This window comes from Gobius niger, assembly GCF_951799975.1.
Source record: "Gobius niger genome assembly, chromosome: 12".
NCBI classification, from domain to species: Eukaryota; Metazoa; Chordata; class Actinopteri; order Gobiiformes; family Gobiidae; genus Gobius; species Gobius niger.
This window is the reverse complement of record NC_136863.1, coordinates 16,688,207-16,715,524: the sequence shown is the minus strand read 5'-3', so window position 1 is coordinate 16,715,524 and position 27,318 is coordinate 16,688,207. Positions and strand designations below refer to the sequence as shown.

The 27,318-nt window shown below is 43.4% G+C and overlaps 1 protein-coding gene across 2 annotated transcripts in view; it reads left to right on the top strand.

The window, feature by feature from the left end:
- The window catches only part of znf423 (zinc finger protein 423), a 118,650-nt gene that overhangs the window by 84,288 nt on the left and 7,044 nt on the right, over positions 1 to 27,318 (top strand). For both annotated transcript variants that reach the window (XM_079567484.1, XM_079567485.1), the window contains 2 exons: positions 17,652 to 17,783; positions 19,800 to 19,915. In XM_079567484.1, coding sequence (XP_079423610.1) covers positions 17,652 to 17,783; positions 19,800 to 19,915 — 248 coding nt within the window. The remainder of the gene's footprint in view (positions 1 to 17,651; positions 17,784 to 19,799; positions 19,916 to 27,318) is intronic.

The following is a 27,318-nucleotide window of genomic DNA, read 5'->3' as shown; positions in this document are numbered from 1 at the left end:
GCTTACCTGCGGCCCCGAGTGGACAAGCACAGAGTTCAACATGTGCGCCACGCTGCTCATATAAACCTGCATTCCCCAATTTATTGGTCCTCGGTCCCGCTGTGCGAGGTGTGTGACTGAGCAGTTAAAGGCAGACAGAGGGAGAGATGCAAGACTGCACCCCTACGATGCGGCCCGCACAAGCAAGACCCAGAGGCCCTATTGTTGTGCACCCTCCTCTTCCTCTTTCCCTGCTGAGGCTGCTTCCTGTTTCATCCCATCGCTTTACACTCTCTATATTTGGTTTCAGTCCTGTACAGATATGTCAAAACACTGAAATACTGTCTTTGTCTAAGCATCAGTGTGTAAAGTGTTGCTTCTCCAAAACATGAAATTGGCCTTTGACGATGACAGCAGTCCTTTACTGTCCCCTCATTGTTTTGACTGTTGAGCTTTCTTTGTTAAACAGTTTGAATATCTCTCTCAAATCAAACACCAGCACATGAAAAGTGCTCGTGTGTTTGTTAATTACACCACATTACTCTGTCACATCAGACCAGCTGTGGTCTTAGATCATGCTGCCAGCCTCCCGTTATCCGTTCCTCCTGTCTCGCGGTAGGACTAGGGCCCCTGGGTGCTCCCTCCACATTATACACTGTGTGAGTGAGTGTAAGTGTGTTAGCGCTGCAGCAGCTCTGTGGGGCTAGGCCTTTGGGACCAGGCCCCTGCTCTGTTGGACTGGAAACCCTGTCTGCTCAGACAGGACAATGGAACATGAGGGATGTCTAAACAGCCTAAAGCAGCAGGGTTTATTATCTTCACAAATCATAAACATAGGGGAAACATATGGCTGGGATTACGCAGCTAAGGAGGAATTAATCACAGTCCAGACACTGTAGATATGAACTTTGTTTAATTTTTTTTTTTTTTCAATTCAACATGGAGATAGATAATATCTGCATGCTAAAAGATTGACGTAAATGACAGATAGCCAAAACAGTATAAAGATAAGGCAAGAATATTGTTCTGGTGCAAGTAGAAGAATGGTTGATTTTAAGTTTGGAAAATACGGAAACTGAGTGGTAAACATTTGAAAGCAACTTTGTGACCTCTTCAGATTTCTGCTGCCAAACCCACCTAAACCTCAGCAGAAATGTTTTTACAATAGTGGCAAAAGTGGAAGTGCCTTGTCAAGTTGGACATCCCAAATAATCCTGCTCCTCATCTATTGTTTATCAGGCTCTCTGGCACCTAGCCGGGCAGTGTGGAAAAACTCTGGTCTTGATGCAATTGAGAAAGTTCCCTGTTTGCTGGATATCTACAGGAGTCCCTGGCAAAAACTTTAGCGAGCCGCCGCTGCTCACTTCACCTGCTGTCGCCTGTCCAAGATGAGAGAGATTCTAAATAACAGTTTGGTCGCTGTTTGTTTTGATGGCTTTCCGAGATGCATTGTGTCCTGTCTTGTCTGCCAGTGGGTTCACGGGCTAATCACTAATCATTTAGACAAGTGCGTGTGCGTCTGGATGGAGAAACAGCAGCGGAGGTGATTAAACAATTGCACATTTCCTTCACTCTGGACCCGTCATTATTTTTGCGTTTCGCCTCTCATCCAAGCCCCCCCACATCCCACTATCTGGCTCTCCCCAGCTGCACAACATTAGCAGATAAATGAATTAATAAACCACACACACACGCACACACGCGCAGCGGTGTTGACAGAGAGACGGAGTGGCCAAGTGTTTTGCTGTCATTAAGAGGGGAACACCAGCTCTCCATCATCATGAACTGTAGCTGATTTATGGGCAGCGATGTGGAGATGCAGCCCGCCACTATAGATGCTAGACCCTTGTTTACCAAAGCCAGCGAGTGGGAGAGTCGAGCTCCCGTGGCGTACGATACAGGAACACAAGTTCAGATTAGTACAAAGAAGACGAATAATGAAATATAAATCTTTTTTTTTGCTTCTAAATATCAATTTGATCACAATTTCATGTGTACTTATATTTTTGTATTGTCTTTCATAACACTAGTCCACTAAATCAACACAGCTGGAATCATCCTATTCTCTTCGGTCTTTCAAATGAGGAGTCACACCGTTGCTCTCCAGTTGGGAAACTTTTAGATTTGGGTAAAGCCGAACTGGAGAAAATGCCAGGGTTAAAGCAGAGGTTAAGAAGTTAAACACAGAGATCAAAACACAATTTGATTTTTATTGTCATATCGCCAAGCCCTAATGATTCATACAGGGATTCAGCAGAGTTTGTTCCTTTTGCAGGTTTATATGTGAGTCCTAGTGCGACCAGTCAAATGAGTTATTGATCTGATTAAAAATGGGTATAGAAAGTGGAGCAGTGAGTGTGTGACGGATGGAGATAAATGCAGTTGTTGGGGCTTGTGTGCGGTGTGGTCAGTGACATGCATGTTGCAGTGCAGAGGCCCGCGGGACGGGGCCGAGGCGGAGACGAGAGGCTGACTGTGTGATATGTGACAGCTGATTAAGGAGAGGACTGAGGAGCTGACAGGACGTCTCCGTGGGCATCATGGGAGGTCCGACCTGGAGACGCCTGCGATATCAGTCAGGGGCCAATGAGAGCTGGGAGCGCGGGCAGGGGGGCGGAAACAGACACAGGAGGCGCCCTGGGCTCTGCGGTCTAGCCCAATGTTTTTCTATTACCAGACGTTGTTGCATCAATAATTTATATTTTGTTTCTTTTGCTTTACTTTCATGGATTTTAGGATACTGATAGGACAGGGGCAAGTTCAGTTGGTCGTGGGCCTATTATAATAATATATATATATTTGTTTTAATTTTGTGTTTTTTGTTGTTGTTTTGTACTATTACTTTGAAGGTGCATTATGCAACTTTTTATGCGAAAAAAAAAAAAAGTTGATGTTTGTGCGTATTTGACCTTGTAGTGCCCCAGCGGATGTATGGTGCCTTTGCTTTCCATCACTGTGGTCTTTATGACGCTACGGGATCAATTGTTTGGAAGGTTTTCACTGCTGACCGAGCCTCTCACCAGAAAACCTACAAAACAATTGATCCTGGAGCTTTGTAGAGACCACCGTGATCGGAAATAAAAGCGCCATGCTGACCACTCAAACAGCTGCTGGCTCACTACAAGGTCCAATACGCACAAATACCTCCTTTTTTTGCACAAAAAGATTACATTGGGCCAAATCATCTTGAGGGCCAGTTGATCTATGCTGGGGAATAGATTAGGCTTCTGGGTCTGGTGTTTCTTTCCCCTACTCTTGGATACCTTACCAAATATTAGCAATTGTGACATCAAAATGAAAGAGCAAGAAAGCATAGTTATTGTGTTTAATAGTAATATTCAAACTCATTCATACAGAAGTATTCCGAATCTTTAACTTTAACTTTAATCATGCACCAGATCTGCATGTTGAGCCTTTAGACGATGTTGTTTGTGAGAGGAAAGCAGCGATGGGTGATGTCATGCTCATGAACTTGGAGTAACGGTGCACTTGGAGCTCGGAAATGTAATGTAAAACAAGGTGGAAGGAGGAGAGAGGAAGGTGGCCCGACGTCCTGCTGCGTATCCTTGAACACTCCGAGGAGCTCTCTCCCCCCGTCCTACACCCCCCTCTCTCTCCCTGCACACATACAGTGTCCAAGCGGCTCACGAGGGTGCTGTTGCAATTAAACCGGCGCAGCGTGGAGCCCAGATAGAGAGACGGGACGAGGGAGGGAGAGAGGGCTCTGCGCCGCATGCACACTACCCCTGGAAGACAAGAATGTGGAGGGGAAGAGGGGGGAAAAGTGAGAGAGCGGAGTGGGGGAGGGTGCGCCGTGGAGGGGCACAAGTGAAATGCTGCGATGATGGAGGTAATGATGGAGAAAATGGGCAGAAACTATAGGGCAGTTGTTACTCGTGACGTAAAGTAGTGATATAATGTAAAGGTATCTCCGATGAATGAATGGAGAGGAGGAGTCCGACTCATTCACACAGTGTCAATAACAGCCATAGGTTCAAACCTGTCTTCACTGTATTGAAGCCAAGGAGGGCACGTCGTCACCTGCAGTTGGACTTGCAAAAAAATGACAGCAATTGGCCGTGGTGTAAAGTCATTCTGTGGATGCTTGAATACAAGATTATGTACCACAGCCGGATGGGGTAACAGTTGAGCCAGGTGAGTGGTTCTAAAAAGGCAGATTTACAAGAAGAAGCTTGCAGGAGGTTTTCTCAGTAGAATTATACTGAGAAATGTTTTTTGCATAAAGTAGTCACAGTTTTTGTAATTATAGCAGTGGCATTAAATGGATGGAGTGAGACTAAGGATATGACTCATTCACTTGGCCCATAGAGAAAGAGAGAAAAATAGAATTGAAATGGCATGATGTAGAAGGAGTGTAACGCAATACTGCCGGTCAGTTTGATAAAGGATGTATGTGGCTTTATGCAATATGGATATTGTGTCACAGAATAAACATAAAAGATAATTTGGAGATATATTGGGCCCCCAAGACACATCCAAACCTCGCACGATTATTGCACCACTGCACAGCTCTTACAGTTGCTGCGTTAATGTAAGCTATACAGTCACGACTTGAATTATAGTCGATTTCTAATTGTTACTTTTTGAGTTCTCCTTCAATCAATGTACTGCACCGCGGCCCGTTACTGTGACGCAGCGCCATCACCCGTCCCGCTGTGATTGGCTCTTTAATTAGCTGCTAACAAGAGCCTTCAGGAAGCGAGCGTGCTGATTGGACATCTCATCATTGTTAATTTGCTCAATTAAGTCATTAGGAGGGTCCTCATCTCAGTTTCCTGGGGGCCACGCAGGTAATGCCCCAGCCCCTCCCGCCATTGTGTGAGCGAGTCTGGAAATATGGAGAAACAAGCGACAAGTTTCTGTGGAGTTGGAACCGACAATTCAACATGTTTACTGTTTTCATCGAATTTCTTATGCAACTACTGTTTACCGATGCCTAATATACAGCTACTATTCCCATCGAAAAAAGAATAAAAAGATAAAATGATTTCTACACGGACGAATACAGATATTCGTCATAGGGCTAATTTGTTTGTTTGTACAGTTAACTGCGTGTCCAGGTGTGTATCACTAGCCATTTTTAATATATCACATCTGCATCCAGAAGAGCCCTCAATGCCCAGATGTGCGCCGCTGTGCCACACACTTCTCCAATGTTTTGGTTGATGATGTTTTTGGTGAGAGGTGGAGCGTTTCGGAGTGTCCAGACATCAGCTGCGCCTGTCAGGTGTACTTGTGCAGGAGGCGACAGATGTTATTTTGATGATGATCAGTTTGGGACAAAGACTCAAAACAATAGACTGTGATGAACGAGAGGTGCAGCCCACGCCATGAAGTGAGCCATGAGGAGATGTTTGGTCAGGCATGGTCTGCTGGAGAGGTAATTAGATACATATATGTGCATTAAACGCTGTCTGTGATGCAGCTGCACTGAATCTACAAATTAGCCCTCTCTTTTCTATGTGCTCCACTTAATGCAAACCAGTGTTAACACAGGTTAATTGTCACACACACACACACACACACACACACACACACACACACACACACATACATACGCACTGTGGAAAGAACAAGTACATGCAGCAGCCAATGGGAATATGGCCCGTATCACCATTCATCACATTTGTTTGTCCTTAAAAACTATTTCCAACTTTTTCACATGTTATCCTTCGAGCCTTCTTCAGATGATTTAACATTTTTATTCCGAATAGACTATGTTGTCTATCCTTTACAGTGTTTTACTCCATTTTGCCTCTCAAATACAAATTGTTGGCCATCTCCGGCTTTGCTGTAGAGTTCATGATTTGGAGAGGAGTGTGAATCACAGAGAGACAATAAAGACAAGCAAAGAGAGAGTCTGATGGTGGAAGGACAACACCGCGGAGACAATGAGACAATGCCTTCTAACCAGCACGCTGACATCTCTGTGTGTGTACCAGAGTGTAAGCATGTATTAATATTGATTTAGCATTCTGGCAGGGGGTCTTTGAACCTCACTTTCCCTACTCCAGCCCCCGGGGACGGAGTGTAGACTGCGGCTCACACATGCATGAGAAGTGGTGTCTGATGTAATTAATGGTATAACCTAAAGCCTTGACAGAGAGACAGAATAGCCCTGTTTCTAAGTGTGTATGTGTGAAGTTGACGAGTGAAAGAAGAGGGCTAAACTGTGAATCCCAGTAGAGCTTCTGCTCTGCATGTGAACTCTTAAGTAGAACTGGAGGACTTTTGAAATGCACACTTGTCTATGCACGTGCACCGGCGTGTGCACGGTGAGATGGAGTTATAATCCAAACGCTGCTGTCATGTTCCTCCTATTAGCCGCCTCATGCTTGTCAGACACACAAGACAAAGTCCATTTTAAGACAATGGCAGGGCAGCTATTTGTGAACAACCAATATGTGTGTTTTACTACTATTTGAATCACTGCTAAGGGGTACTTTCATAATCTTCACTAAAGCCTTTGTTTTTTAATTTAGTCAGCAGGAGTATGACAAAACTAACGTGCCCCAATTAATGCCAAATTTATTCCAGCTCATGTGGATCAACTACACATCCTCATGTGCAGAGTGCCACAACACAGTTGAAATATGCAGTAGTAAATTGTTAATAAATATGTAATTTGATAATACTGTAGACACAATATGATTACCAAGCAGGAATAACAACAGTCAGTGAGCATTGCTCTTCTTTATCACTGTAAGTATTTTGGGATTAAGCACCCTGGTGCAGAGTGGACCAATGGCTAATTCAAATACACACCTCTCCTGGCTCAAAGAAAATAGACATTTACAAATAATAATAGAAACCAAGTCTTAGTTAAGCTTTGTTACTGCGGGTCAGGACTGGACTCTGGACTTGGATACATTTCCACATTGTTTTGAGTCTGTATTCCCCTCTCTGTCTGTCTTCCTCTCTCTCTTTTGGGATTCTCTTTATACGTCGACACAAACACTGCACACGCACATGCGCTCTCCCAAACTCTCCAGACACATGTATATTTGATTCCCGCCTCAGAATAATTAATAACAGTGTCTTCATTTATTTATTTGTTTGTATTTGAGGCTGCAGTGTGTGTTTGTGTCTCTCTGAGAGTGTGTGTGTGAGGCAGACATGCTATTTGCTTTATCATGGTCTCTAAGTTGGAGTATTGTTGTCTCATGATGGTAACGCAGTTAAACGTTTAGTGTATTGTCGACTATAAATGTTACCAGCAATCATAAAAGAGGTAAAATCTGTACATTTACACCCATGAATTAACATGCTCATTAAATATGATTATTAGAACATATTTTTAGGCTATAGCACACATAGGGGGATTTGTTCTTGGACTTGGATTTGACCCATCCTTCAACTAGTGGGCAACATGTCTTGAGCAATATCGCATACATGTCTCTAGTTGATGGGAGAAACCGGAGTGGCCGATTTAACTCTGGCGGACACATGAAGACCATTCAAACTTCTCAAGGAAAAAAGAGAAAGACCCCACCTGGGAATCAAACCTAGTACCTCCTTGGCAGAGTGCTACCACCTGAGCCACCATGCCGGCAGCATTGTTACTATGGCGTTACTTTAGGAAGTTTCAGACCTTCTCCCGGTATTCACATCTGTTACATTGAGCGTGTAATGTGGATTTTGTGCAGGTGAAGGCTGGCCGCAGCACATTGTTCTTCTAGTGGTGGACCTCACCTGTGCCGGTGATTCAGAGGTGATTGTGCCCCTCCATTATCACCTGGCTCCTCTCGGCTGGACAGGCCTTTTCACTCAAATGTAACCTTGATTAGCTGTTCCCAGATCAGTCAGAGTCACGCTGACCTGAGCCCACTGCCCAATGTTCAAACACTCCCAGCTTAGAGACCAGCTGAGTTCAACTATTTCAACTTTGGGACCATTAATCAAAGACAAAAGGCAGTTATCAAAGACAACAGTGTTATTATCACCAAGTACTTAAAAAACAGCATATTTTGTTAACCAATGAGCAGATTTTCCCCTCTTCTTTTTCTGCAAATTTGAAAAGAAATGCAGAAATAAAACGACACAGGCCACAAGAGGCCAGCATAGGAGTCATTTCTTGAACAATAAGTTTAAGTAATGTGATGGTTTGACTTGAATACAACAGAACAGCCATCATGGATTGATGTATTTCTTTTCTGGATCTTCTCAGCTCTCCTGCACGCCACAGATCCAGTTTGTGTATCACTTTTGGTCTTCACTGTAGCCTCTTTATCTCCTCATAGCATTCATGTTTACAGCCAACAGGCATCTCTCCCGCCCACGCGCTCTCACACGCTCTCACACACGGCTCATACCCAGCGCGCGGCCGAGGGAGGTCTCTAGCCATGGATGCAGGTATCTGGCAGACTTTTACACACATGACCTAGTAGTGATTTACTGTCTTCATTAGCATGCTACCACTCTCTGTGTTGTGAGAGCGTCTATGTGTGTAGGCGATCCACATGTGCTTCAGGGAGGTTAAGAGTTGGCCGGCACCGTGTCTTTTGTGTTGAAGTTGAATTTTGTTGTTGTTGTTGGTTTTTTTGCAAGTTTTTGGGATCAATACAAAAACAAATGCAGTGCCCTATTCTGTCCCTGGTTCCCTGCGACGATAGTCTGTTTTGTGATATTGTTTGTGTGGCCGCAGCGTGGGGCAGTTTGGCACGGATTGGTACGTGTGAGTGGGGATCAGGCGAGTCTCTCTGTGGGAGAGAGGTGGATAGGGCAGGGGGCTAGGACAGACGGGCTGGACAAGGTCACTCCTACGGCGAGGCTGTGGAGATGTCTATATATACAGTATGTGTGTCCACTGTGTGCAGCTGAGGATGTGGCCAGCGCTCGCTCAACACATCCTGATCACATGTGCATCAGTGTAGCAGAGGTGATTGTCACGTACTGAAACAAAACAAGCAACATTAATTATTGTAATGGCAACGTCTTTATTGTATTTGGTGCGTTATAGGAAGATATATATTGTACAGTATGTCTAAATATTAAACAAAATTTCACAACAATGTAAGGGAAGTTTCAAGTTTTGACTTTATTTGAAATATTTTCTTTCTATTTTATATTCAAAATAAAGACTTCACTCACACATTTATAGCTTAAGAATACAACTGTATGAAAACTACACCATTTGCGTTGTCTTAATTTCAAATTCTGTGAATATTTGGTGCGCTGTGATGAAAAATGCAGTGTGCTCACCCTTGGCACAGGGGCTGTCTCTGCCTCTCATATATCTCCTGTCTCTCTGGGTCCAGATGGGCAGTTTGCAGGTTAACCGGAACAGCTGGAGCTGCATTATTAGCATCCTGCTGTGAGCTCTTATTGGCTCTGCTCCTCTCCTCCTTCCTCATCCTTCCTTCCTCTTCATCCTCTGTCAGCCATAGACCTACAATACCTACACAAGTACATAGTACACATGTTAAAGGCTTGCATATCAAAGTGTCCGGGTCACCCACCATTAATGCCAGATGATTATTGATTGGATATGAGCACCTTTGTTTTTTTGCCTGTTTTGAAGGTGGGATTAGGGCCAGAAAATTAAACATGTCTCTGAGGGCACGCACTTTGGTTTGTGTGTGTGTATGCGTGAACTAATATTGTTGTTGTGGAATGGAGATTGGCTTTTTAGTGGTATTTGGGAGATGCAGCGGGGATAAGCCTGCCTAGCTCCCCCTGGCTTCCCCTGGGATGGCAGATTAAAGAAACACACAAACGTACGCGCGCTGCATTGCAAAGTGGTCGCAGCAGACACGCACAAAGGCCAGTAAACAAGCTCCGGATTAGAGGTGGAAGAATGCACTCTCCAAAATATTCCTAAATAGTATTAATATGAACTGAAAATTGATTTTGCTCAATCTTATGTTCAATGTAGTAGCTTGCAGTAGGTGGAAATGTGTATGAATGCACTCGCCATTTTAGGAAGGTCAGCAAGGCACGGTGGCAAGGTCAAATTCATGAAACTAAAGGCCTTATCATGCTTTATTCAGACTTTTACATCTTCTTTAGACACTGCAGTCTTTATATGTTTGTGATATAGCTTGATCCACATGCTATACCACGTCATGGCAAACACGCTAACCAGCTTGATTATGGACAAGATCAGAATAGATCAGATGAAGGTGTCTCACTCAGACTGTAAAATTCATAGAAACTTCATGGAAATCTCCGCGTGAAGTCAGTGTGGGCCAGTGTGGGCCTGCATGAGTGCAAAAGAGGGAGATAGAGTAAATGTGCAGGATTACTGAAACATGCATAAATGAAACCTTGAAAATGACTGTCAGCACATGAGAAATATTATATTTTTGATGCAAGCAGTGGATATTTTTTCTTAGCCAGAGGGAGGAAAAGTTAAAGACGTCAAAGCGCTGGTTATAAATGTATGATTGAAATGACTAAAATTGCCCACAGTATAGATGGCAGGTGCACAGTTCAGCGATGGAGGGAGGAGCTGTCAGGGGTGACCCTCGCTCCATCACCTTGACAACTAGATCAGGGCCTTGATTGCAGTTGCTGGGGTGATTAGCCCTGGATACAGACCCGCCGCTAACCTGGATTGGACACTGAGGGCTTTATTTGGTGGCTGGAGGTGTGACTACCTGAAATCAGGCTGTGCGCTCCGATTCTTCACAAAGAGGTTTCACATAATTGCTTATGAACTAACAAATGTAGTTTTCTACTTTTCTTCATATGTTTTAATCTAAAGCTTCCAATGAGTTATATTGGCAAAATACTCATTCTCACTCACTCAAAGATTCACATATGACTTAATCGTCTAAAAGCACTCGTTTGTGCCTAACATCGCTATAAATCTGATTCAAAACCACCTGTAATAAAAACTGGGTTCCCTGCGCTGTGATTAATTAGGCCTTGCCCCTTACTTGCTATAAAAGGCTTTTTTATAACTCCGTATTGTCGTCTGCTATAGTTTTAGGCGGGGAGATTAACAGACATCGGCGTAGCGTTGATGTGCGTCCGGGGGGCTGTTGCTCTGTTTTACATATGTACACAGATGTGAGAATGGAGAGGTACGAGGTGAGGGGGAGGCACGGACCACTCTTGAGTTTTTAATGTTATGCTTGTTGGGTGTACCCGTGTGTGTGTGTGTGTGTGTGTGTGGATGGTTTATTCACACACAGTGATTAGGCTTATTCCCCCTTGGCCACTTTCAAGCTTTCAATTAAGATTCTAAACACAAATATAGCCTGCATTCATTACACTCATCCCGGCTAACGAGTGAAAAAGAAGTGTGTAGATGCATGTGTGTGGCGGCTTTTGCTTATATGAGGAAATGGAGATTCCCAATTTTGCCATGAAAGTCCGGAGCAGTGATTGTGGGGCCACGTTATGATGATCATGCTCTCTACTGTTAGAATATTAATTCAAGTCTCATTATGTATGACATTACACAGGGTATGTGTCAGCGGCTCATTGTTATGATCAAGTGCTCTTCAGATCACTCTGACAGCAACTGTCTGCTTGTGATTTGACAGTGTGAATTGTCTGGTAACATTTGAGTCAATAGAGTCTGGGGCTGAGATCTGTAATTAAAGCATTTCTACAACGATACAAATTTAGGTGGTACTAGCGAACACCGTCCATAGACTAACATTAGCTAATAACTAAACAAAAAGTAGAGAAAGAGCCGTGAAACAAGTCATTAGCTGCTGGGTCACTCTGGTAAACACATCTAACTAGTAGTGTCCAAATGCTATTTTGGAAATGAACAAAAAAACTCCAGTATTTTGCATATTACTTGGTCATCATGGACTCCCAGATATCTCGTTAGATTGATTTCTATTCTTGAGACCATCTTGAGCAAATATATCTATAGTTGACTCCTTGTATTATTTGCCATGCATGAAATTGTGCTCGGAAAACTATACCAAGAGGCAATTGGTTTGAAGCTTCCCAGGAGTAGGCTGCATTAAGTCATAAATAAATAATGATTCATTATGAATTCTTTAAAGCATAAAAACACTATAAATGGGGCTCATTGTTGGCCTTCAAGTTCAAGTGTTTTTTGCGGTGTCTTAATTAGATTTTTCTTTTACTCTATAACGTGCATTTAGACAAAATTAGGACCTGACGACATTGTAAGTCAGGACCTTAACTTGAGCTATAGACTCTTTAGGCTCCAGAACACTGAGAAGTTGAGAAATACCTAATACAATAGTACCACATAGTGATACACTGAATTCCACTAAGCTGTGAGATGGAGACACTAATGATGTCTGAGCCATTTGCTCGTGGAAGTGAGGAGACTTTTGGCTTCCACTGGCCGGAGCGCTCCAGCTTCCTACTGTTATGTAATCTGATCGGGAAAATCCAAGCTGCTCTATCCACATTCAGGCAGGCTCCATCCAAGGCACACATTCACGACACGAATATGCTCAATTTGTGCTTCCTGTCATTATACACACCAACACAACCCTGCTTATTGCCATATGCCGCCGCGCTCTGCCAATACGGTTTGTGCGTGCACGGCTGAGGGAGAGTTTCCACTGGAAGCATTTATTAAAAGATCATGTCGCACACTGAGAGCGGCCAATTTTATGGACCGGAAGAAGTAAAGCAAGCGGATGACAATGAGTTTAAACTGAATCTGCCAGATAAGATGGGTTATTGCAGAGGTTCTCCGCTGGTGTAGCTTTGGGAGCTTTCTTCAGCCTCTCGACAAAGCAGGACCTCCCCTAAAATAGAAAAAAAAGAAAGATTATTAACTAGAGGCTGTAATCGCCTTTACTTAAAGTGTACATCTCATGCATAATTGTGGCTCATACATATTATTTTGACCACCTCAGCAATGATACTTTCCATTGTGCAGTTGAATGTCCCTGCATGAAGGGGACCATTTATTAGTAAGGACTGTGTTTGTGTCAGGATTTGCAGGCAGTGTTTTGAACCAAGATCCATGAAGAACTGCTGAACTGCTCAAAGTTCTGGTTTCTATCTATTACACAATGAAATGTCCGGAACAGGGCACTTTATGCATTGACAGCATTGCACAATAGTGATTATTTCCTATGTCAGGGTCGTTTTACATTGCCATTTGTCAATAGTAGCTTGATACATCTTTAACTCAAAGGACAGCATTATAAGCTGTAAGTGAACGTGGTCTCGCCAAGTGTCCTAAATGTACAAGCAAGGATGTGGACTAAACAAATGAGAGAAATGTGAACAATTACCTCCGAGTCAGTGATGGAAACGGAGGGAAAATGAAGTCTGGGAGCGGGGAGGGCTGGTGTGTGTGTGTGGGTGGGTGTTGGGTACCCACGGGACCCCAGCACTGCAGCATTCTTCAGCCTGTGAGGGTGAGGAGAGGTGGGGCCGCTCCTGGGACCCCTCCAGCACTGCACCAGCCTGTCTGTATACTATGTGTGTGTGTGTGTGTGTATTCTCCAGCCCCCTCACTACCAGCGGGTCAAGCGCACCCCCCACCACCTCTGGTTACCATGGAAACACACCTTGAGCGAGCCCCCCAGAGAGACCCGCTCACACACACACACACACACACACACACACACACACACACACACACACTGCTCTTTCTCCATCCGCCTCCTTTCTCGGCCTCTGTTGCTCTGTCCATCCCAAACACCCCCCAGCGCCACATGCTTTTTCACCTCCCCTGCTCGCCGTGGGTCCCTCGCTGTCCCGGCCATCAATCGCCTGGCTCGGTTTGACTGCACGGGCACCTCAGGGGAGCGCACAAACAGATGGAGGAGTGGGGGCTGGGGCGCACCCAAAGGATCCCACAGTCAAGACAGGAAGTGGGTAAAGATTGTGTATAATAATAATAATAGTCTGTGCGACACAAAGGAAGGCTGATTTTACTGTCGCGCTGCATGTTGCACCACTCTGTGATGGGGTTTGTGTGTGCACAGCGAGGCCAATGCCACCTGGTCCTCTCCTTCAGCCAATTAGCACAGAGGTAACAGCGACCACAGAGACACGGGGCAGTTTGAGAGTGTGGTACTGATTTTGTTGTTTCTGGCATAATACTATCTTACAGATATACTCACAAGTTTCTGGAAAAAAAGAATAATTGTTGAATTGTGAATGAATGTATTTGTTATAAAAAGACTGATGAGATGATAAAGGATTAGCCAGTGCTAGAGACTCCCTGGTTCAGTTCATGGTGCTTTAGTAAAACATGTTTCACTTTTTACTATTGGTTTCTTCTTTGCCAAGAGTTGGCATGGAAACTAGTCAGTTGAGAGCACAGCTGGATCAGGCTTTTGACTAATCATACTGGTTAAAAAATACTTGGATGACGCTTTTAATTCTTACCATTCAGGTTGATTGGTGATGTTAAGCTGTGGCCATACTGTATGTATATATGTAACAGCTCCTGAGCATCAGCGATCATCTCTTATGTTGCGTTATTTAATTTCAATGGAAACCTGTTTGTAGCTCAGTGCAACAGTGGGAGTGATCCAAGTGTGATGCTGACTGTGTCCGATGACTGAAAATTCCGGGCTAAATAAATGTTTTATAATGCTAATAGATTGCTTGAGTCTTCACATTGTAAAAGTGATTTTTGTAGTGCGGAATCCTAACCTTCACCCCTCCTCTGGCTCTGTGACTTTCTCTCATCCCTCTCTCCCCTGTGTTCTGTGTCCCAGCTCTGGCCTCCCAGGGCTGTGTGCACATTGGTGTGCACATGTGTGTGCTGTGGATCAAATGCTCTCTGTGAGACAAAGCGTAGCGGCGGGATGCTCGGCGGCTCTGTCATCTCACTATGGGTTGCTAGCACGTGCACGCCCGCACCCGTGCACGCTCGAACATGCACTAGGTCTCACAGGGGGGACAGCACACAGAGACTGCAGTCCCCACATACACTGATCAAAACAATGTATTTGTCAGAAAAGAGAAGTCTTTCATGGGACACAGGCGAGGAGGCCTCTCTCCATGCCCTTGTTCCGGACAGCCCAATTATCTCTCTGCACCTTACTGTGTCCCCTCAGCTTCTCTGTGTACCTGCACTCCCTCACTGTATCGCTGTAGTCCCTGTTTGACTGAATTGCCAGAATCAGGGACAATCTATGGGCATGTAATTAGCCTCTAATGGACATAGTGCTCAAGGCTGCACTTGACCTACGCATGTATACGAAATATGCTGCACCTCAGTCATGTGGGACAAACTTCTATAGAAACATCATTAACATTATATAGACACTTTTGAGCCGGCGTCAATTGGGATCGAGATGCGAGCTCTACTTTAGTGACTAAAAATGACAAACAAAAGTAAAAAAGGAACAGTTTACCACTACCCTGAACACACCTCCCCTGTACGCAGTGTTGACAGTGGTCGTTTTAACAGTTACATGACAGATACATACATGTGGGCGTCTTTGCTCACAGATAATAGGCACAGTCTTGTCCACATGTAAAGGTGTCTGTGATGGAGACCCTGTGGGAGGACATGAGGACTTCTAAAGGCTGTTTTGGTCCTACTGAGGACAGAGACCCCCTGCACTCTCTCACACACTGAGATCACTGAAGCGTAGGCTCTACTCTTTTTTGCTTTAGTTTTTATTGCTTTGCTTTTAATTCATCAAAGCTGTACATATTTCTATAGCATTTTCTCGTTTGAAAGTCCATTTCTCCAGGTGAGGCAGATTTACATTAGATTCATAAGTTCAGAACGCTGCAGTGCCCACAAAGTCTCTCCACAGGTCAGAGTCCACAGGAGTCTCCCCGGCTGTTTCAATCTCCTGCCCAATGATAATGAAGCTCTATCTGTCCCAGTGTGGAATGGACACACTGGCGCCCCGCCACACTTGGCCTTTGAGCATCGTGTGTGTTCATGGACAGTCCCTGTTTGGCCACTGGGACATCTCCTGGCACCCTCCCCCACTGCTGCGGAGCTGGGATTAGGGCACCCTTGTGTCGCCTTTGAACAGTGTGATTGCGATCTGTGTGTGTGTATTAGTCAGTTTGTGTCATCATAGATGTATTGATGCATTGAACACATTATTAAGCGTGCAGCCCCCTGCAGCTCAGCAGCTGAAGTTCAGCAGCCCCAGATAAGTGACAATACAAAGACGGGACACAGATCAGAGCGACAGTTTGGGACCTAAGCTTTCAGTGTAACCACAATTTATTAAACTTTTTGAGCATAGGAGGACAAACATAAATAACACTGATTCTACCAGGAATGGCGTTTGTAAGCAAGTTTCCCTTTATAATCATGTTAACGCAGCTCATGCCCAGATGAGATGTAGCTAATTGTAAAGATTACCATACAAAGCTTTATTTGTTTGCTTCTGATTGATCATATTGCACTGCAGCACCTGATTGAAAAAAAATAATAAATAAATAAAGATTGTGGCCTAAAAACCAGGTCCGCTGTGTTTTTTGTAACTCCACAAGGGGTCCCAGATTGGCCCACAGATGACACCATCTGATGTCCCCGGGCTGTTACAGTGTGAGGTGCCCCATGTGGTGTGTGGGGGCATTGGGGGCATCGGTCCTGTATGGTACAGTAGTGATAAGGACAAATGGCTGGGACCTGATCACACCACATGATGTGAGTTTAAAACGCCCACCTTTCATCTGGTCCATCACCGGGGGGCACTGATGTCACCCGCGCCGCCCCAAAATAGATGCAGCTCTCTTACACATGGGAACAATGAGAAACAAAGAGGATAGTGTTTGTAAAAAAGTGAGTAAAGATAATGGATTTGAATTGTGAGTGAGAAAATGGCTTTCCCATCACTGTTCTGTACATTTAGCACATGTTCACTTTTGGAATTTCATCATTCTATTGCTTGAATTCCGCCTACTGGATGTTGTCTGGTTTCATTTTAATTTGAACAATGTGAGAAAACTTAAAACTTTGCCAAAGCTGTTGAATGTAAATCCCCAGTGAGATGTGTAGCAGTGCCTGATGTGAGGAATGGAGGGGTAGTGCAGTGGGGAGGGCAGATAACGAGGACAGAGGGGGGCTGAAGGTGGCTATAGGAAGTCTAAATCATCGCCGCCCCGGTGGGGAGGACAGGCAATTACCAGGCGGGACAGACAAGGCACTGTGGGGTATGAAGAGTGAACCATAAGTTAACATCTGATGCAACCTTCTCAGGGAAATGAGAAACCTTATTTTTAATTTTAATTATGCAAAATTGATTACAATTGTCTCTTTTGCCAGCCTGGTATGCCTCGAGAGAGCGACTTTTATACATAAGAGTGGTTTTCCATACATTTGGATATTGCTTTTTGTTCTGAGTCAAATAGTACAAGCTGGCTTCACCATTCAACATTAATCAGTATGTCTCACATGAATAATCCCTATGAGCTAATGTAGTATTTTTAAATACCCTTGTGCACCAACTTACTTTTTAGTTGACTCTACAGTGGCAAGCATTGCTTCAGGCTGTGATGTACTGTTAATGTACTATGATGAAAGCATGGTCTAGATCTGAAATCCACTTTTGTAGAAAATCTTATATTAGAAAATATAAGATTTGAAACTATTTGACACGTATAGTGACATCGCGGCATCATCACCTGGGAGCCCGTTTCAAAGTCTGTGAATGTCATGAGACCAGATTACATATTTCTACTGTGGCATATAAAGTTGTATTGTTAATACTTGTCACCTGTTTTGTGATGTAGCACCCTCACACGTGTCTGTCTCTCATTTGCAGAGGAGGGCATCAATCACGAGTGCAAGCTGTGTAACCAGATGTTTGACTCACCTGCCAAGTTGCTGTGCCACCTGATAGAGCACAGCTTTGAAGGCATGGGAGGTACCTTCAAGTGTCCCGTCTGCTTCACAGGTGAGCCACTTCCTCAAGGACAGACCATCATGCATATTTGACACGATCTCCGCTATGTTTTTGGTTATGTTTTCAAGTCTCTGATACGTTTGATCTCATCTTTATTATGTGTCAGGGCTGCTCAGTATAACACAAAATTATTGCAATATTGTGAGATCAATAAAGGTTTGTCTTATTAGACAACGCAATATCCTTATCTCTAGAAGCCACAATCTATCGCAGCATATCTGAGGTTCATCTGACTGAGACATTTTTACTCACAGAAAAAACACATTTTTTTTTCTCACATTGTGCTGCCCTTGTCCTAGTTAGACAGAGAAATCAGGCTTCAAGGTAAGTTTTATGTATTTTGATGATAGAACTGTCCCATTGAAATCTTTTATATTATGCAGAAGGCTCATGATAAAAGTAATGTCTTGAGCCACAAGGGCCTAAACCTTTTTTCACTTTTATAGACCGGTAGAAAGGTTTTGCTGTTATACTTTAAGTTCATGACATTTGATGACCTTTTAACCCCTTAACCTCCATCTTAACCAAGTACATTTTCTCCAGTTTGGCATTACCCAAGTCTAAAAGCAAAAAAGTGGCAAAAGAAGAAGAATAACACAATAAAAAAGTGACTGTGATGAAAACCCAACTAAGAAGCCACACAAAAGTGACAAAAATGAGAGAGAAAAAGTGACACAAAAAAGCAATGAAAACGCAATGAAAAGAAACAAACAAGCAATTCTAAAAAGACTAACAAAAACACTTCTAAATGTGACAAAACGCAGCAAAAGACAAAAAAACACGACCAAATAGTCAGAATCAACAAGAAAGCTACGAAAGAGCGACTAAAAAGTGACAGAAATGCAATGAAAAAGTTATATCAGTTTGGTAGTTCTTAGCTTTCAGATGAGGCGTTACACTGGCCTACGGGTTGTAAGCTCTTTTAGATTTGGGTAAAGCCTAAACTGGAGAAAATGTGCTCGGTTATGGGGTTTTAACACTTCTACTGCAATGCATTAAAAGTGGGGAATTATCCATTTAACCACAAACACAACACAAAAATGATATTGCAAGATGAACTTTTCATTTGGATTTTCAGTGTCACACCCACTGTACCACACGTTGTTATCGCACTCAGAAGGGCCGTGTGCTGCCCCGTCTGAAAACCAACTCCTAAAATGTTTTGGTAAAATGGGCTTGTCTATTGTTCCAGTATTTTCGTGGGCAAACAATGACAGCAGGGTGCTACTGTAGACAGCGGCGCAACACCAGTATGTTGGAGTTTACACTTTGGAAACTCACCTGGAGACACTATTGAGAATGTTGGATGAGCACATTAGCCCTGCAGCGATTAGAGTTGCTGTGAGTCTCCACCTTTTCTCCATCAGCTCTCCATCCTCCCTTTGTCTGTCACCACTTCTCCGAGTTGGGAGTTTGTCTTGTGTGGTGTGCCTACCCCCAGGTACCAGCAAGCACTTTAAACTTTAACTCTATTCCTTAGTGGCTTATGAATTAGTAAGATGGGCACTGTACCTATGGGGAGGCTTAATAATTTAGCACATACACACAGCAAAGAAGCCCCAAAGTTTACTGAAAGAAAGGGGAGGGGGAAGATGAAGGAAAGTGTACCTGCAGCATGGTGGTAAAAATGAGAGGATAATTTATTGATAAATATCACAACCTTTGGGCTGGATGAAGTTGACTGTTTCTCCTTGTCTTTGGTCATGCTTATTATTTGTTTGTTAACCTAAAAAACAATGAGCTTCATCTAGTTGTCCTCAATCTCGGAGGTTACAAAACCAGTTGCTGCCTTGTTATTATTCAGCATTTGCAACATGTACAGTATAGTGTGAACATTTTGAAGCTGAAGCCTCAACTACTACTTCAAATGTTGCACAGATTTGAAGGAAATATCATTAACAGGGCCTCATCTTGTTTAATAGTTCAAACAAATACACGACAATAATAAACTTCATGACGTAATGTGGCAAAAAAAATATTCACCGCATTTCCCCGTGTCTGTTTCAGTATTTGTACAAGCCAACAAGCTCCAGCAGCACATCTTCGCAGTGCACGGCCAGGAAGACAAAATCTATGACTGTTCGCAGTGTCCGCAGAAGTTCTTCTTTCAGACGGAGCTACAGGTGCGTCTCTTCCACTGCTGCCCCGTTACTGAACTATGTCTGATCAGCGCTTGTCTCACTGTAGCATTGAAACACGCTTTTGTGCCACAACTTGTCGTCATGTCACTCCCTCCCTGTACGTGTTGTTTTGTCTTGTCTCTGTCTTTGAAACTCCTGTGAACGTGCTTTTTCCACTACTGCTCTCCGTCCATCTCTCCTCATGAGGTCCTGGTAGGGTTTTGGCAGGGTTGGTGTCATTACGGTGCGGACGCATTTGTGTGTAGGAGAGAGGGTCATGAGCCAGCTGTGGACAGGTCTGTTCTCCTGCCCTCTGCTACCTGCCATTCTCTTCATTCCCGTGACTTGTTTAATTGAACTTTTTAACTCGGTGAGCGGTGTGTGAACTTGTGCGTCCCTGTCTGATAAAGTGGCTTTATCTTACTGCAGGTCATCTAAGAAACCATGACTAGGATAAACGATTAGCATTCATTTCTCTTAAATGTAAATGGATATAATGTGGGTAGAGCAGAAGTTCTAGATAAAATCTTTACTTCACCGAGATATTGCAGTGATGGTGCTCATGAGGAAAAATTTGTGGATGAGCCAAAGGATAAACACTCAGAAGGTATAAGGAATAAGGTAATCGAGAAGTTTGGTAAGAGTGCTACTTAGAAATAGTGAAATTCCAACAGAAAAGCCCAGATGAATGATAGTGGTGATGATTTGGAGGGGCCACAGTCGTGCAGCGTCCACTCTCACAAAGTGGCAGTGATGTGTGGCTGGAGGTGCTGGGCATATGGCCGGCCAGTCCATTTAGCAGCAGGGCGACTGCTGGACCCTGTCGGTTAATGTCCACACACAAACAACACACGGCAGCCCTCTGCCTCTGTGCACCTCTGCACACACACTGGTCTTCATTTGACTTCAGCACCACTGTCTTTGGCCAGGTCACATTCTAGGCATCAACTTCACAGAAGCTGGCACAATATCCTGGTACTACGTCCAGGCTGGTACTACTATAACTTTCTTCTTTCTTCTACAACATGGCACACAATGAAATGCAAGGAGTTATTCCAGATAATTAAGATGAAAATACTTGATTTGTGGTGAGGTATTTTACTCCAAGTAGTAGCAAAAGTATCACCAGATAACAAAAACAAGCAGACTTTTTGACTTTGCCATGGGAGGACACTAAGGTTTTCTTGGCTTTAACGTCCTGAACTGAAAAGCTGCGTTCTCATTGGGTCAGATAAGTATAATTCAGTTGTTTTCGTTCCAGCTAAGTTGAGCCCTGTTCAGCTTCTCCCTCCCTCAGCTCCTTGTACTCCTCCTCTCTGGCTGCTGTGCCGTGCCTATATCCATCTTGTTGCTTTTTGGTTTACAGCCCGAGTGTGTGCGTGTGTGAAAACTCGCGGGCCGATTCTGACCTGCCACAGCTCCTTTGCCCCATGGGAGAGCTCTCTAAGTGGGCTAGACAGAATGGCTGACTGGGGGAGATGGAGAGCCACAAGCACAGAGGTTAATGCCACTGCGAGCTGGTAGCGCGTGTATGTGTGTGCGCTGCAGAAGTGCCAGAGAAAATGGAATAGGCTAATTTATGTGTGTGTGCAATTTAATGAGGTGCCGATGGATGAAGAAGCCGGCTTGGCCAGTTAGAAAAAGCTTTGGCCTCTTTGAGCTCCGTGGAGGGCCTATGATGTCCAGCTCACTCACTCAGGCACCCAAGGGCCAGCGCCACACGGACCCATCGCTGCATCATCCGCTCCCCCCACACGGCCTGGTCGACTGGTGCACCTCTGCACAACGCTAGGACCAGTCTAAAACAAGAATGCAGCTTTTACTTTAACATCTGCATAGAATACTTCCACATTGTACACATCATTCACACTTTTTGTAATGACTGGAATGCACACACACACGCACGCGCGCGCGCACACACACACACACACACACACACACACACACACACACACACCGAGGCAAAGTTAGAGAAGTGTTCTGCCCAAGCACACAACAATAGTATGCATTGGTGGAAGAGATTGACTCCTAATTAGGAAATGAGGAAGTGGTAATTTACTTAACAATTTACTTTTGAGAATTGTTCTTTGGACATTGCTCCTAGTTCTAAGCTGTAACTTCACAGTGTTCATGTGCCCATGGACATTTTTAATGCCAATTCCAAGGACGTGCAAATGACGCGTGTGTGGACACAGTCTTCTCTGCACATTTGACTGTTTCCTGTGCTTGTGTCTCCCCCTCCCTGTCTCCCCCAGACTCCCCCCCTCTGTCCCAGAAGAAGCAGCCCCTATGCATATTTAAGCCCCTCTCCTCTCTTCCTCTCTCTGTGTCTCTCCCCAGTGCCCCATAAATAGTGCAGACGTAAGCTGGTAAATAAGACATGTTTTGCAGTGTGTGTGTGTGAGTGTAAATAAGAAATGCTGTGGCCCTGATCAGTGCCATCCTCTGGATGTTTCTCCCAGACTTCCCCACTTCTCACATCCTCTGTTTTATTTGACTTCTCTTTGCCTTTCTCTTCTGATTTGATCAAGTCTTACTGGACACATTTAAACTCTATAGCAAAATGTTTTGTCAATGAGTGTAACACTGACTCAGTGAGTCATTTGTCAACGTTCTAACATTAATGCGTATTCCCTTTACATTTTATTTGACTTTTTATTTCCATGATGCCTTGTTTCTGTAACACCAAATTATACTACCTGTATTAGAGCTGTCAAAAATGACACTCAGAAATGTAGTTTTTACACTTAGAAAGTTAATTTTTTTGTACTGTGTGTTATCAAAATTTGTATTGCGTTTTTTCCTTAGTAGTATTTTAGTATCTGACAACACCAATATTGTAAATCAAACATGGATACAAACAATTCACTAAAGCATGTCAACCTAAAAACAATAAGCTTCATCTAGTTGTCCTCAATCTAGGAGGTTACGAAAGAAAAATAAGAAGACAATATGGTACAATAATTGCAGCAATTGCTGCGAAATTCCCACAAGACTCAACATGAGGAGCTCGTGCTACCATGTGTTTGGTCAAGACAGCAAATGTATCTGTACACCTGCTGTATCCCCATTGGTAAATCCATTTGAAATGGACTCGCTCACTGGTTAGCAGAGTTTGATTCATCGTGGCATTTCTTTATGGTGACAATCCTCCCGACCGTCCTCTGTGCGTTCTCATCCATCCTTCACTCTCTCCCCACTCGTGCTCTCCTCCTCTATCACCCCCCTTTTCTCCAACTTGTACTCCCCGTATTGCTACACCATTTCCTTTAGCACGGGTAAATATTTAAAGAGCACTCGGTGGGTGGAATGTTGGTCCGATGAATAAATGGATGGAACAGTGAAAAGAGGAGAAGGTCTGTTTGTTTGTCCGTGTGTTGATTCTCGTTCCCAGGTTTGCACCCTCTCCAAGTGTCCCAGCGGTGTTGAATATTTGAGAGCGTGCGCACAAACGCAACCACAATGCCAAGTACATGGTTTTGAGAACATGGGATATGAAGTGGTGACAGGAGGAGAAAGGGTGGACCAAGGAATGGAGATGACAGAATCAAGCTCTGCTTTGTTGCTCTGTTCTTTACTGCACTTTTGTCATTTGGAAAAAAAAACAACAGACCCGAAGAGGCTCACTGGATCATCCCTTTGTCCGGTTAAGGCTTGGCACACTCAGGAATGATCATTGGTCAAGCTTAAGCTTAAGAAAAGGGTTTGGGTAGTTGTGTGGTGTTGTGCGTAGTCTTAGATAATTATGTGATTTCGCTCTTTTGAATTAGACCTTTTATTATTCCTGCTTCTTTATCGAGCAACTTCCAAACAACTGCTTTACCAAGTGTATCCTAAACTTGCCTGTCAAACCCTGACTGAAATTGAAGAGTCCATTTGCAAATCTCTATTTTGATTTTAGATTATTTTTTTTTTCAAAGTCCTTTGGGATATTTATTATTGTCCTGAGGACATTTCTGAATCTAAAGTTGTGTGAATTTCATTATGAACATGTGACTTTATATTTTTATGGCACTCTAACAGATCTGGAAATGAAAAATGAAATGTGCGTACGTCGAGTTTTTTCAATGGCACTTGTCTGTTTTTGCAAATGACCTCTTCAATTACGTCTTGTTGAGATGGGGAGCGGTGTTTGGTCCACTCCGTGTTGGTAGTCCTTCTGTGAATAATGTTGCCTTTGTCTTTGTCTGAATCTATATCCCCCTGAATGAATTATGGAAAGGTGCGGATGTGGCCTGACTGCCGAAAGCTTTATTTCATCTGTGTTTGTGTGCGCGCCAGTCTTTTGTCAAGTTTCTGCGGCTCAATCTAAAGCACGCATCCCCTGATTGGGTGAGAATTTGATCCGTAGATCCCTGTGGCGTTCCGGGGGAACATACGCGGCCGCCCCAATGCACACTGGGAGTTTCACTGTTATTAGAATGGGGACCTAGGATGCACGCACACACATTTGGGCTTCTAAATCCCCGGACTTGAAGGCTTGTGCAACAGGGGATTGAGAGAAGCAGAAAGATTCATAACAAAGAAAAGGTGAAGACACGGTGCAAGTCAGCTAGTCTAATGCTATTAGTACTAGCGCTTTTGTATAGCTGTGGTTCAGCTGAGAGTGTATATGGACAGGTTGGGTCCTTGTTTGGTCTGGCTCGGATTAATGACCACTGAGCTTTGTAAGAAAATGAGTAGCGGATAAAGAAATAATACTAATGTTTGTGAACTCAGAATTTAAAAGATTATTTGGGTCCTATGGTAAGAAAATGATTTAATCCTAGTATTATGTAGTAGTTTTTATTCAAGTGCATGTAGTGTGCAGTACTTGAGTATTTTTTTTTTTGAAGTAACAGAACTGACAAAAGCTTAATGTCGACCTACGGAAATAAAGTGTATTTAAATTGAGCTTAAATCTATTTTCTTGTATCTTACATTAAGACATATTCATTATATCTAAAATATATGTCATATTCAAATAAGAAAGATCAGAAATATATTGTATTGTATGTTTTGACAGTCCTACATTACGTATATGCATAAGTCAGATTTTTAAAGACCTCCGTGAACCTGGCCCCTCATCATGCTCAAATTTCTAAAAATATCTCGTGCTGTCCACGCTTGTCCTCCTCTGAAGTGCACGTGTCAGTTCTCAAAAACAAAAAACAGCACACACGACAATGTTTACAGCACCAAACCGCACAAACGTAGCACAAATGATTATATACATTTACGTTTAATGGGGGGCCAGCTTCACACAGCTCTCAAATAGTATTTTCACTCAGTACTTTGTTTGACGACCTTTTATTTCTATTGCTTGAGTAATTATTGTGGCAAGTCTACCCATCTCTGTTTGAAATTGACTGCTCCATGTGGACACTTTATCGTTTTACTCAAAAAGAAGTGATTTGATCAAATAAATCGATCATCTCCTCCACCCAGCAATCAAAGCTGTTGATAGGATCGAGGATGATGAAATGCAAAACAAAGGGCTGTTTTCAACAAACTGTCTTAATCTTATTCTACAGTAGTTGCTCATAAAATATTAGTTTCAGTGTCAGTTCTAGCCTATGATTTGAGGTGTTATAATACAGAGAAAAGAAAGGTGTGAGTTGTCATGTTGTTGCTTTTACCGTCCTTAGTCTTGGCAGATGTTTTCCACTGACCACCTGAGGAAAAATTGCATTCAAATTGCATCTGTGGCTCTTAACACTGTTGGGATTTTTGTAGTCTTTGGTGCATCACACTGAGAATGCAAAGCAGAATATGAGCACGTAGGGTTTAAACGGAAGAAAGTCTCAATATGGGATCAGCTAATCATCTGCAAATACTCTTATTGTATTGCTACATTTGCCTGTGTGTTGGGTTTTTCGCTTTGACTGACCTAACCTAAAAGTCACAAGGCAGGGCTCGGCGAGTGAACAAGACCAAAAAGATGAGTTTGACTTATAAGCAGTTTAGATGCAAAACTTCATAAAAGAATAAAGACGCTGCACACCCCATGCCATTCACTCTTAATGGTCCTATCAAATAATTTTTTTTCTATCTTCGATCTGCATACGTTCATTATTTTTGGTTGAAAGGTTAACACAGGTGAACCCACCCACGAAAGGCGCAGATAGATTGATAAACGTGCGAATGTGCCTCGACACGGCCACCCGAACATGAAAATGCATCCAACCTTAGCCACATACAAATAAATTCAGGGCCATGATCCGTCTAATGCACATATGAGCTCACAGTTTAGCCGAGCGTGCCGCCTTTCCGTGTCACTGTCATATTATCGCACACGCCCAATCCCCACAGGTCCCCGGGGAGCCTGCTTTTTTTTTTATCATTGTGCCCCCTAAACTGGCTGTGTGAGGTGTAGTGGAGAGTGAGGGATTACCATGCACTGACATTGAAGTGAATACGATTACAGAGGTGGGAATAGACGACTGAATGGGTACAATGACAGTTTAAGAGATCTGAAATGGGTTATATTGTGCTAGTGGGTTAACATAGACGGTTATATGCAGCTTACCTTTACCTTCTACAGTATTTTGCGGTTGCGTGTCTTGCAATGTTGGTGTTGAAATGTGTGACCTGTGTGTCCTTCACGCGGGGAGTTAGTCTGGGCCTGTTTACTGATCCAGACCAGGCTGTTTGGGCCAGTAACGACAGGAGAGGGGAAGTCCCCAAAGGAGAGGCACCAACCAGGACAAGCTCCAAGAGGAGGGTTCCGGCACGCCCCATTGACTTACATTCACATTGAGTTCAAAGAGGTAGTTTGAAGTGCTTTTAAATGAGAATCTAATGGAGATATGGTGTTTTCTTAAGTCTTAAAAGCGTCTATACTTAAAACATGCGCGTTTGTTGTGTTTCCTGTAAACAATTAAGTTTTATTGGATTTTCCTTTATTTGTAAATAGTAGCGCAAGACAAGAAGATCGAATATGCTGATCAATAGTTAAACTTTAGATGGGGAACTGTTACCATGGATACAGCGGGCGTCGCGCCATACAAGGGGGTGAGGCCTCGCCGAGTGGAAGGAAGTATGTTTCGGTAAACACAATTTTTCACTCTTTCTTAGCTATTTACTGGCAAAATATACACTTGTTTATCACACACCTGTAAAATGAAGTTTAAATCAGGCCCATATGGATGTTTTTTTCACAGCAGAACTTAAAGCATCATGTTTGCATTCTCTGTTATTTATGTAATTATGGGCTGTTGAACTACTTTGCTCCTCTCAATGTCTTTGTATCTTTATTGGGTATAAAACTATAGTCATAATTCAGCATTTGTTAAAGCAGTACTAAGTAACTCATGACCCTAGAGGGGCATAAGCGCCACTGCAGGTGTTGTAGCATGTTAGTTTTTTACTCATTAATTGTCTGTGAGAGTAAATACTACACTGACAGAAAAGACAAAGGGAGAGAG